The sequence below is a fragment of the Malania oleifera genome, chromosome 1, assembly GCF_029873635.1.
Source record: "Malania oleifera isolate guangnan ecotype guangnan chromosome 1, ASM2987363v1, whole genome shotgun sequence".
Taxonomy (NCBI): domain Eukaryota; kingdom Viridiplantae; phylum Streptophyta; class Magnoliopsida; order Santalales; family Ximeniaceae; genus Malania; species Malania oleifera.
Window position 1 is genome coordinate 146,077,079 of NC_080417.1, and position 13,587 is coordinate 146,090,665.

A 13,587-nucleotide genomic window follows, 5' to 3' on the forward strand; every position below is an offset into this window, starting at 1 on the left:
AGAGAATCCATACTTTTTTCTAGATAGCATGGAGGCCTATAGATTGTGGAATCCTCAGCTGGTGTGACTAGTCTTAAGGACAAGAACAAACAGAGGGTTGAAGGTCCGGCTTAGCAATGTGAGGATTGTGAGAGAAGCATGTGGAGGTCTGAAATATAAAATGAAACCAGTGTGATTCAGCCACGTCTAGTACCAAGTTGTATGTCTATGTGCTTAGCACTCCTCCAGTGAAGGCCTCTACAATTTCAGTGAAGCTAGGGTTCGGCATAGCAAAGATCTATGGGGTTACCAAGTGGGAAAATTTCTGGCTGATTCAAATTTCCACAAAAAGGAGAGATTCTATACTTTCTTTGGAAATTTAGTTTGAATTTGAATTTGAATTTTAAAGGCTTAGGGTCAACTTGCTCTGTACTTCAATGTCTTGGTTCTAAGCTTAATGGGTTTCAGGATAGAAAGTTAAAGAACCAGAATCGAGCCAATAAGAAGGTAAAACATGTTGAGCCTAAGACCACTCAACATCATTGCCAGTGGGTCATTAAAAAAACAATCCCAACTGGGACTGACTTGAAGGAGAAAAGGCCCAACAAAAATCATTCTAACAACCACAGCCCACATGAGAAAGGCTCATACTGATATGGGTCTTGAAGGGTAATCCATGCTCCAAACATGTCCCTCGCTAGAAAAGCTACAGGGGAAAGGAAAAATTCCGGGAAGGACAATACAGAATTGAAGACAGCCTAGTTCAAAATTGATACAGAGGCCGGGAGAGGTTTCGAAGGCCTTTCCAAGTCAGACAGAGGCTTCAAGTTCTGCGGAAGGCTGAGGATGGGGAGATGGCTGGTGGCTTTTTCAGTGTCAACGTGAACGTGGAATATTCTCAACAGTAGGATGTCTTTTCTGAATCTGATCAGCTACTGGACGAGTTGCTCGAGGAAGAAAACCATCTTCTGCAGGAAGAGATTCACGAACATAAAGACGTATATTTGTAAACACCTCCTCGAGTGGATTTGACAGACTCAGATATTTTTGCAGATCACAACACCTGTGAATCTGTTAATGGAGATGGGACCCCAAAGCAAATGACTGCATGTTAGGGGACAAAGACTCTTGATTCTTCTTCAATTCCGAAGCAACATGGTAGGATATTTTCAAGGATCCCTACGTCCACAGAGGGGCCATCAGCTGGAGAAACTTTGTCTTTCAGTATCCTTCCAGAAAAATATGATTCCTGCTTTTCTACTCTTCCAGTAAGCAACTACTTTGTTCCCCTAGGCATGAATCTCTTGCCATCCAGAATGAGTTTGTTAACTTTGATAAAAGTATTCTACCTACTCCTGTTGATGTCTCAATTGAAAAGGATTTTCTATGCGAAAGAGAGATATTGAAGGGAAGATCATGACCTTAGGTCTGCTGGGAGATGATAGGAACAACTGGGACCCACAGGAGGTCCCTGAGAACCTATGAGCGGGACCTCAAAAAAAAAGTGAGAGAGTAGAAAATGAAATGCAAAAATTGGCCTCAATTGGTCAATTATGGATGCAGGGAGGATAAGAAAGGTGAAGTGAGTCAGGTGTCTAGATGAAGCTGTTGAATTGGAAAGTTTGGGGGCTGGGGAGTTTGAGGAAACATTGTCAGACAAAGGAGATTATCGGTAAAATTTCATCTGATATTGTCATGTTTCAAGAGGCTAAGTTGGAGTGAGGGGATGGGTTTCTTGTATTCTTGTTATTAGTCTTTGGGATTTTGGGTTCAAGGATTGGGTGTTGCAAGCATGAACTGGTTCCTCAGATGATATAGGTTTTCTTGCAAGCTGGATGTTTTGCTAGGCTCCTTTTCTGCATCTGTTTTTCTAGAGAAGTGGGTATGGGGCAGCGGCTGCTTAATTTGGTTTATGATCCCAATTGACCTCAGTCGAGCTGATTTTTATGGGATGAGCTTGCAGCAGTCTATAGTCTCTATTCTCCTTATTGGTGTCTTGGCAGTGATTTTTATGTCATTTGATCATTAATGACAAATCAGGAGGTTCTAGGATCAATCCTAGCATGTAGCTTTTGTTTCTTTCATTAGGGTTTGTGATTTACGGGATATTCCTCTTGCTAATGCTCAGTTCACCTGGTTTGCTGCTAGTAATAGAGCAGTGGATACTAGGATTGACAGATTCCTAAAAAAAGGGGCGTCCCTGGGCCACAAGGCTCCCCGCTTTGTGAGGTAGGGAGAGGGTCGTCACGATCTAGGCAGGCTTACCCCTACTTTTATGCAGAGAGATTGTCTATACAAATTGAGAGGATGCCTTTCCTATCCTTACTCAAAGTGCATCCTAAATTCATTTCTGATCATTGCCTTCACAGCTTGAATCAAATCCTATAAAATGGGGTCCAAGTTCATTTCATCTTGAAAATATTTTTTCTGACCAGTAAAGGAAATTTATTGAAAGGGCATTAAGGGGATGCCACCCAGAATACAGAAAGTCAGCCACCCTGAAGAATGTCACAAAAATCAAGAATTACATTGTGTTCATTCACTACAAGCCCACTACGCCAGCTGGTAACAGCAGTAATTCACTGCTCTTTGCTGATCTGAAGCGGTGTGATTGAATTTTTGAACACTCCTATTTCTCTCTTTCCAGACACACCAGAAAATTGCAAGAGGAATGAGAGACAAAGCCTTTCTCTTTTCCATTGTTGCCCAAATCCCTCTCCAGGCCCAAAGCTCCCCTCCCACATATCTGGCAGTAACCCACCGTTGTCCAATCAAGTCAGAGCCATGTTTCAAAGGTTCCTGGTCCATGGACAATGAGGACGAATGTGCTCAACTTATTCTGCATCAGCCAGGCAAAGGGGGCATCTGTTGGTGAGGGGCAACCCCTTTCTCTGCAAGTTATCCAAGGTCAAGATCTTCCTTGTGTTGCCTCCCAGGCAAGAAAGGCAACCTTTGTGGGGTCTTCCAAATCTGAGTCCAAGGTGAGTTAGTGCTGTTTGACTCCAAAGGAAAAAGTGTACTGTAGAAGGATCTGACAGTGAAGACTCCTTTCTCAAATAAGGTCCAAACTGGATGATTGGGAGTGTTTCGGTGACGAAAGTTATAAAGATTACTGCAAAAATTGGTGAGCTGATGAAGTTCCCAGTCTGCCACCAACTAGGAGGTCAGTTAACTGATCATCACCAAGTTCTCTGATACGGGGTTGCCTCTAATCGACAAAGGTGAATTATCTCTAACTCTGAGAAAGGAGCTCTGGGCCTGGAAAGGGATTTGGACCACAAAGGCGAAAAGAAATCTTTGTCCCTCATTCCCTTCGCAGTTTTCTGGCGTGTTTGGAAGGAGAGGAATAGGCGAGTGTTCAAAAATTCATCCTCAACAATTCAAATCAGCAAAGAACACTGGTTTACTGCAGTTCACAGCTGGCATAGTGGACTGTTATTAATGATTTTGATGTAATCTTTGATTTGTGTGACACCCTTCAGGGTGCTTGATTCAGTGTACCATGGGCTGGCATCCCCTTGATGCCTCTTCAATATAGTTGTCTTTACTAATCAAAAAAAAGAGAGAGAGAGAGAGAGAGGGGATTGGATTTTGAAAAAGCTTGTGATCATGTTTGTTGAGACTTGAGATTTCTAGAATAGGGTGCTGCATACAAAAGGTTTTGGAGTGAAATGGAGGAATTGGATATTAAGGGATGTCTATCCTCTGAAGTCTTTTCTTTCCTAGTGAATGAGGAAGCTAAATCTTGGTTTAGAGCCTCTAGAGGTCTTAGACAGGGAGATCATCTATCCCTTTCCTTTTCACCATGGTGGCCGATGCTTTGAACAGAGTAATTGATAGAGCTGATGATCCCATTCTCTTTCTTTATGAAGATATGGGCAGTTTTTCCAATATGTTAACCATTTTACACATGTTTGAAAAAGTGTAGGGTCCTAGGATTAACTTCTCTAAGAGTGGCATTGTGGGTATTGGGATTTGGGATCAACTTGAGTCCTTTTGCTCAGTTAGCAGGTTGAAGTGTTCTAAGTTGGCCTCTTAGGTGGTAACCCTACAGCTAATTCTTTTCGTAACCCTACTGCTAATTCATTTTGCACATGATTGAAAAAGTGCCAGGTCTTAGGATTAACTTCTCTAAGAGTAGCATTGTGGGTATTGGGATTTGGGATCAACTTGAGTGCTTTTGCTAGGTTGGCTAGTTGTGGTGTTCTGAGTTGGCCTCTTAGGTGTTACCCTACAGCTAACTCTTTTTGGGACCTGGTTCTTGTGAGAGCTGTCAAGAGGTTGTATGGATGGAAGGAGGCTTTTTCACTCCTGGGCATCACATTATTAAAGCTCATGCTTGTCTTTCTTCTACCCCACTGTATAACCTGTCCCTATTCAAAATTCCAGTGAGAGCATTGTCTTTCCATGAAATTGTTGAAATTTCCGCGAAATCTCTGCTTTCCAGCACCCTCGAAATCGAAATGGCTGTCAATTTCCATCTTATATAATTTCCATTGAAATTTCAATAAATCATCCAAAATTTGTCAATCAAAATTTTAGCGAAGCTTGTCGAAAATTTAACAAAAAAATAAAATTTCTTGAAATTCAAATGTGATATTTAGGCACAAAGTGAAATTTCTCTCTTCATTTTGTCTTTTTTTTTTTATTGAAACAACAAATTATTACACGAAGGCTTTTAAAATTATATGAAAAGCTGAACTTACAACAACATTTTATTTAACCATTCATGTCTAAATTATTTTTATTTATATAATAAATAATATTTATTTGATTTATGAAATTCATTTATATTAACCAAAGATGTTTAATACACATTATGAATTTCATTTATATTACCCAAATATGTTTAATGCACATATTATATTACGATATGAATATTATATTACAACTATTGAACCTCATACGCCTCATAGATGTATTGAATTTGAAATATATTAGTCCTGAAACTTAGATTATTATGTCTATTAACCATTTCTAAACTTTCATAAAGAATTCCATGCTTTACTACTAATTTCCATTGTTTTTTTCCAAATCAACTCAAAATTGACATTGAAATGGAAATTGTTGAAATTTTAGTTGAAATGGAAATTTAAGACCTTCAGTGAGAGTGGCTCACAAAAAAAGGGAAATTGATGAGGGAATTCTTATGATTGTCAGTAGGTGAGAGAACATCTTGTTAGTTAGGTGGTCATAAGTAGATCCAAAAGGGAGAGAGATCTGAGTCTAGGTAATTGGTGTCCAAAAACACTTATTTGGTGGGGAAATAGTTGCGACGCTTCCCTATAAAACCAAACTCTCTTTAGCACATGGTAATCCACAATAAATTTAGACATCTTCAAAATAGATGGGATGCTAAATTTAAATTTCTCTCTAAATTTATCTTATTTTTTTATTGAAACAACAAATTATCACAAAGGATTTTGAAATTATATGAAAAGTTGAACTTACAACAACATTTTGTTTAACCATTCATGTCTAGATTATTTTTCTTTGTATAATAAATACTATTTAATCGATTTATGAATTTCATTTATATTAACCAAATATGTTTAATACACATATTATATTACAAATATGTTTAACACGCGTTATATTACAACTACTGCCCCTTTTACACAAAATAGATGTATTTAATTTGTAATATATTAGTCCTAAAACTTACATTATTATGTCTATTGACCATTTCTAAACTTTCATAAAAGAAGTCCATGCTTTACAACTATGTCCATTATTTTTTTAAAATCAAAATCAAAATTGACATTGAAATCAAAATTTCCATACTTTTGGAGCTTCAAAATTTTAGACAAAATGGAAATTTAAGACCTTGAGCAAGTGGCTCATAGATTAACAAAATTTATGAGGGAATTCTTATGATTGGGAGTAGGTGAGCGTGATAGAGATCATCTTGTTAGTTGGGTGATCTTAAGTAGATCCAAAAGGGAGAGAGATTTGAGTCTAGGTAATTGGTGTCCAAAAACATTTCCTTGGTGGGGAAGTAGTTGCGGTGCTTCCCTGTAAAACCAAACTCTATTTGCCACATGGTAATATGCAGTAAATTTAGACATCTTCAAAACAGGTGGGATGCTAAAGTTTGGAATCAACATTTTACCTATTTGAGTCCTTTGAAATTTGTCATATTTATCACTCACTTTTCCCTCATGCTTGATACAGTGTAGGTAATAGGGAGAGAATCTGACAATCTGTTTCTAGGAGAATCATTGGATTGAGGAGGCTCCTTTGGATATTATGTTTCCTTATTTCGATAGATCATCTTCTTTCGATTCCCCCATCTCTGCTTTCTTCCCCTCACAAAAGAGTGGGCATTTATAGGATTTTCACTTTGTAAGGAACCTTTATAAAAGAGAGAACAAGAAGATTGCCCCCTTGATCAATGTGCTTCATTCTTTTCAGCTCCAACTGGGGATAGAGTGATAGACAAAAAAGTTTGAGATGTAGATTCTTCTGGGGATTTTTCTTGTAAATCTTTCTTTTCTCATTTGATTCATGTTTCTAATGCTACTCCTATGCCGTTTACTCTTTCATTTAGGAAGCCAAAGTTCCTTATGAGGTTAAGGCCTTTATGTGGACAGCAATCTTGAAAAAAATTAATACGATGACTTGCTTCAAAAGCATAGACCTAACAAGCTTTTATGTGTGTGTCCTCTGTTTTAAGAGTGGAGACCTGTTCACGCTTGTTCTTACATTGTCATTTCTCTCGAACCCTTTGAAATAAATTGTTCGGTTTTTTTGGAGAGAATTGGGTGTGCCCTTCTTCCTTTAGGGCGATTTGCGTTTTAAAGGGAAGGAAAGAAAGTCTTCATGGCAGTGTTCAGTCTTGGCTATCATTCGGTGTATTTGGATGAAGAGAAATGTCAAAATCTTCAAGAAATTGCTTTGAAATAGAGTGGTGTTTCTTACGTCACTGCGGGTTTCAGAAATGGTTCCTTTTGCCATCTATCTATAGCAGGTTGACAGCAGGACAGGGTTGCTTTCCACAAGTAGAGCTGATTAGTAATTGTTAATGTTTATTTTAGTCTTTTAGTATTATTGTTAAGTGTGATAGTGTTATGTTAATTAGTGAGAGTTAGTAAGGGTATTATGATCATTAGAATGTATTTGATTTGTATTACAAATAGAGGGAGAGACCTATCTTTGAGTTAGGCCATTCATTAAATCAAAAATCTCAACATGGTATTAAAGCCTTAAACGTTTTCTAAAGACCAAGTTTCAAACTAGAGATTTGGGGCCATTGAAATACTTCTCGGGTATAGAAGTATCCAGAACTTGTATGGGAACTATTTTGTCACAAAAGAAGTATGTTCTTGATCTGTTGGATGAGACTGGGCTATTGGGATCCAAACCGGATGACAGGATCCTAACAACAAGTTAGTGTCGGATATGAGTGATTTGTTGCCTAATCCTAGATGATACCGAAGATTTGTTTGAAAGTTAAATTATATCACAGTCACTCGACCGAACATATCTTTTGCAACAAGTGTTGTCGTCAATTTCTAGATTCTCCAAGGACGAGTCACTAAGACACAGTAATTCGCATCTTGAGATATCTGAAAGGTCCACCTAGGAGAGTTCTTTTATATCAAGATAAGGGGGACGCACTTATATTTAGGGATATACAGATGCAGATTGGGCTGGATCATCTTTCGAATGAAGATCCACAACCGGGTACTATATCTTGGTTGGTGATAACTTGATTTCTTGGAAAAGTAAGAAACAAACTGTGATGGCTAGGTCAAATGTTAAATCAAAGTATAGAGTTATGGCTCACACTATGTGAGAACTTGTTTGGTTAAAAGAATTAGGTCTTCCACATTCTCAATCTATGGAGTTGATGCGTGATATTCAAGTTGCTCTTCATATTGCCTCCAATTTAGTCTTCCATGAGCAAACGAAACACATTGAAGTTGATTGCCATTTTGTTTAAGAGAAACTTGTGTAGACGCTCATTACTACCACGTATGTGAAGTCCAATATGTAGCTTGCTGATTTGTTCGATAAAATTTTGGGGGTGGTCATGTTAAATTTATTTGTAACAAGCTAGGAGCATGTGATATCTATGCTCCAGCTAGAGGGGGAGTGTCAATGGTTATTTTAGTCTTTTAGTATTATTATTAAATGTGTTAATGTTATGTTGATTAGTGAGAGTTAGTAAGGGTATTACGGTCACTAGAATGTATTTAATTTGTATTATAAATAGAGGGAGAGACCTATCTTTGAGTTAGGTCATTCATTTAGTCAAAAATCTCAATAGTAATTTTCGTTTTCTAGGATTTATAGTTTATTCTTTTCTCTTTTATTTTGGGGGATATCTTCTCTTCCCCATTTTCTCTTAATGGACTCTTTTTCTCCCTTTCTAATAAATTTCTTTCTTTATTTCAGTGTTTTAAAAGGCTCAATCAAGGCTCGCCTCAAGGCAAGGCATGCTTAAAACGCCTTGAGGCTCAATATAAAATACCAAATTCCAAAAAGGCTAACACATTACATGCTGAGGCTTACGCATTTTTACAAAAAGCATGCCATTTGCATCTTTTAGTTGAGACTTACGCATTTTGTGTGTGTGATTCAAGTTAGAATTGGTTAGAAAATTTTAACTACCTGTTTGTATAAAAGGAATGTCATAATGTGAGTTTATTTCTAATAATCTTGTACCTCAACCTTTCCAAAATAACTTGAGTTGTATCTTATATCATCAAAATAGTATGAACTTTGCAATGGTATAGCTATCTCTTGTCAAGATTTATGTCATGAATTCAAGTAGCATTTTTGGATGGCCAACAAGTATTTTGCACAGTACATCTAGTTTTTCTTTTTTACATTATATTTGTCATTTTCTTAATTTTTACTTTATTTTAAATATTTTTGCCTTAAAAAACAAATTCTCAAAAGGCTTAGCCCCAACGCCTTAAGGCTTATGCCTCGCATTTTGAGGGTTAAAACGTTTCTCCTTACACCTTCTCCTTTTAAAGCGTTGCTTTATTTAAAAAACAATTCCATTATTCATAGAGACTCCAACATGCTCATGCTGGAAGTCCGTTCAAGGTTTACACCCTGCCGTTTTGTATTGGTTCATATATAAGGGTATCAATGAGTACGTAACACTATTGAATGAAGCAGTAGCAAGGGGGGCCTAGGTGTTCTCTTTTTTATGTTAAGCTAATTGCCCAGCTCATTCAAAAATAATCAATATTGGCATTTCTAACATGAACAGGAACAAAATTCTACAGGATAGGAGATGCAATGTTTTATTTGCTGTCTTGTTGTCACACAGCTGCAACTCAAAAGTTCAACAGCCATCAAAATCAGTAATAACATAAGACCACACAATCACTGCTTTAAGCATGCAACTCTTCATCACATTCTTCAGCGCACTGGAAAAATATTGCAATCTTCAAATACTAGTTTTCAAGATCTTCCACTTTGAATAAATCAGGCACATAATCATACTGATATTACTGTACAAATAGGCAACAATACCAACACAAATTTTTTATTTATATTTTGAAAACAATTTAAGCAATGCAACTAAAGGGGATAAAAAATGTTACCAGACGGTTACTCCAGTAGCACCAAGGAGCATAAAAATTAACGACCAAAATAGGATACCTGTAAAGTTAAATGCTTAAAATAAATCATATAAAAAAATCAACACAATCAACTAGTAACAAAGAAAATCTTCCACTGCCAGAACAATAACTGGAAATAATCACAACTTAAAAACTGTGACCTGGTCCACTTACAGATGCGAAAATCTATCAAAATTACGGCTGATTAGTGGAACAGAACCTTCACCATATTCTTCATCAGCATCATCTCCATGTTTAATGGCATTTGAAATTGGTCCTGAGATAAACTCAGATCCAGTTGGCCTTAAATTTCGATCTATTGGAAACTTGCTGATTGTTTTTGTTATGTTTAACCTGTTCTGAGAATGAGAGAAAACATATTTAGGCAAATTCATACTGCATTCAAAAACTTCTATATGAAGAACAACTTGCAATTAGGGAGCACATCTAACTGACAATGCTATAAATTTTTTGAGGTAAAAATAGAAAAATAAAAAATAAAAAATGAAAAATATAAATGAAGACAAGTTCAATCTCAGATTGACTTGGGTAATATGCAAGCTGAGCTAGAATAGATTCGAAACATAACATACTATACAAAAATACAATCATAAACAAACATAAAGATAATGCATGTATAAAAGAATGAGATTGCAACGTTATAAAAATTAAGTGCTAACACTGTTATAGCAAGGTTACAAAGATGTGCAAACATATAGGCAGACTAATGGCAATAAATAAGGATAAAAATAGTATAAAAGAAGAAGAGGAAAAAATAGAGCCTGCAAAAGGAGGAGAAAGACAACAACAACAAGAAGCAGCCTTAAGTCCCTCTAGGTGGGGTTGACTACATGAATCCTTTTCCGCCAATTCACCCGATCCAGAGCGTTTTCCTCTATTAAATAACTGGTCTCGTAATTTTGAACCAATTCACTAAACTAAAATGTTTAATTGTACCACTTAATGTTCTCTTAATGCCTCTAAACCAATTAGACATTACTGCTTAATGCAGTCTTAGTTGTATACAGATTCTTCACAAATTTAAACTTGATTTAATGATCAACGCAAGACTTTATTTTATCAAATGATGGTCCCCCGAACAAAAAGTCACAAAATAAAAGAGTTTTAGAGGACATTTCACTATTCTCGTAGCTTACTTTCTCTTCTTCATTTTCTTCTTTCAAGAAGCATCTCCCTTGCCCACTTCCCTGCCATCATCATCTCAACCATCTTGTTCATCAACATCATCTTCTTCTTTGGAGTAAATATAAAACTAATACTAGTTTGTAACTCACCAATTAATTGAATGGGTATCTGATGGTTTTATTCACTCATTTATAAAATGAGTTACCTTGCATGTTGACTCGTTTAACAATCACTCATTAGTTACTTGTCCTGTTGATCCATACCACCCATAGAGAAGAGAGAGTAAGATTTTTGGGAGAAAAATATATTATTTGAGAGAGAACCTTAAAATATTAACAATTTTAATAAATGAAGAGAGGGAAAATACCTCTCGAACATGGCGCAATATGGACTACTTGAACTATATTGCTATTTAAGCAATGGTGCATTTAAAATAGAAATAAACAATTAAGATCAATAAGAGAGAAGAGATCAACAAGCCAGAAATGTTCCTGCGATCTCTTTGTAACTCCTGAAAAGTAGCCCCTCTGAAAAATCCCAAACTGACACACTACGATGAGGCCAAGTACTGAAATTTGTCCCAACCCAGCACCCAAATTAATTCCCAGAAAAAATCTGTGCATTATACTCCAACCATATCCCCATTAACTGCAAAAATGCCACACTTTGATAATGTGGTTCTATCCTTTCTTCTACCAAATCTTACAAAAGAAATGGCCAACAAGTCTTCCACCAAAGAAGGACATACCCAGCTCTCCACATAATACCAAAAAGCTTAGTCTAAATCCTCCAAGCAAATTCACAGTGCAAAAGAAGATGAGACGCTGTCTTGGAATTCTTGTAACAGAGCATGCATGCATCGGAAGAGAGAGCCTTCAGAGGTCTCTTGATTTGCAGCAAGTGATTAGTATTTATTTTATTAAGCACAACCAACCAAGTGAAAGCCTTAATTTTTTAGGAGCCTTGGCCTTCCATATAATAGGATAGAACGTAAAAGAAGAATTGGAATGGATCAAGAATTCAAAAAAAAAATTGCAAGAATACACTTCCGGACTGATCCAAAGACCAAGAACAGGCATCCCTCCCCAAAAAATGGTTACTACCATTCAATAAAGATAACAAATATGACAACTCCACCATCTCCCTATCATTAAGGGGTCTCCTAAAATGGAGATTCCAGGAAATCAAATACTGCTCAGATCACCAACAAAGAAGGATATGGCACTATTTTGCTCAGAACTCAAACAAAAAAGATGAGGGCAAAGTGGAAAAGTAACAACTGCAAGGACCACAAGAAATAAACAATATACTCAAATACTATTAAAAGAAGCCTCTTGCAACAATAACAACCAAGCCTTAAGCACTGGAAGGTGGCTACATGAATCATCTTCCATCATTTTGCACAATCAAGGCCAATATCCTCAAAAAGATGGAGTGTTGTCAAATCCCTTCCAACAACCTCAGTACAAGTTATTCCCCTTGCAGCAGCTTCTAACATCAACTAAATCACTCTCTTTTGCTATTTTACAAACCATCATAGCCACCCCCTACTTTTATTTTATCTTCAACAAGTGCTATGCCTAGTCATCTAACTTACCACAGATGTGCCTAATCTTTCAGAGTAATACTGCTCATCCACATTAACATTCTCATTCCTGTTACATTACTGTCTACATATGTTGTTTCTTAGTTAGCCAACCTTCTGATTGGTATAAGATAGCTGACCGTAAATTCCCTTAGTTTTGAAGGTATTCTATAACCACACAACATACCCAATTCATTATCCTTTACCCAACTTACTTTAACTCTATACATCGCATCTTCTTCAATTTTTCCATCTACTTCATGATAGATTCAAGGTAACAAAATTTACAGCTGGCAGGAATTCTTGATGATCATACTGAATATTTTCTGCATTATTCCTCCTAGAAATACTAAAATTGCATTTCATGTATTATTTCTTACTTCTACATATCTCAAAAGCTCAGATTCTAAAGATTCCCCTGTTAATTACAACTCAGATTCTACTCTTACCTGTTTCATATATCAAGATAATATTATCCACGAACAAAACCTCATTTTTCATAGGCCTAGTAAATTCATCCATAACTAAAGCAAAAAAGATACGACTCAAAGCAGACCCTTGATAGACATCTAATATGATTGGAAATTCTACCATGCACATATCCTTAATGATATCTATAAACCCATTACCTACTCCCTTTTTTTCTAGAACCCACCATAAACTTCCTTACGGAACCTACTGTAAGCTTTGTCTAGGTCAATAAAAAACTATGCCTAAATCGCTCTTTATTTCTAAAATTTTTCGATTAATCTTAAGTACATGGGTAAAAGAAACCACGTCCATAATTGAATGCATAAACAATAAAGGCATTAAAAATTCTATTAGAATAATATAATTGAAGCATAATAAAAAAAATTGTACAATAATGAAGCATGTTGAAAGATAGAAACTTACTGTTCCCAACACATCACTCACATCAACTGATGCAAATTCACATGAAAGTGCAGGAAAACTACAAGAACAATGACAAAAAGTCAGCCAATGAAATTAATAAAAAAAAAATAACGTACCAATATTAGTTGATGCCAAATGTGCATTGCAAAACAAGAAGTGAAATCGAAATGCAAAAGAATTGTAAAATGATGCGCACAAAAAGAAATGCTCAAAAAATTCTGAGTAATGAGCCAAAATAACCATATAAGGTAGATATACAGTATACTATGGTGAATGAAGTTCATGCTTAATATAAGGTAACCATGGCATCTGGTGACACAAACACCATGTCTTTTGCCACCAGCTAACCTTTCTTTCCCTTTTTTTTTGGACAAGTTTTGTGCTAGTTCTTCTTTACTA

The 13,587-nt window shown here is 36.3% G+C and overlaps 1 protein-coding gene across 1 annotated transcript in view; it reads right to left on the bottom strand.

The window, feature by feature from the left end:
* Positions 1–13,587, bottom strand: part of LOC131145607 (protein disulfide isomerase-like 5-4) — a 61,287-nt gene that overhangs the window by 30,874 nt on the left and 16,826 nt on the right. Inside the window, exons 4-6 of the mRNA XM_058094785.1 lie at positions 13,189–13,246; positions 9,738–9,922; positions 9,546–9,603 (exon numbers count right to left, since the gene is read on the bottom strand). Coding sequence (XP_057950768.1) covers positions 9,546–9,603; positions 9,738–9,922; positions 13,189–13,246 — 301 coding nt within the window. The remainder of the gene's footprint in view (positions 1–9,545; positions 9,604–9,737; positions 9,923–13,188; positions 13,247–13,587) is intronic.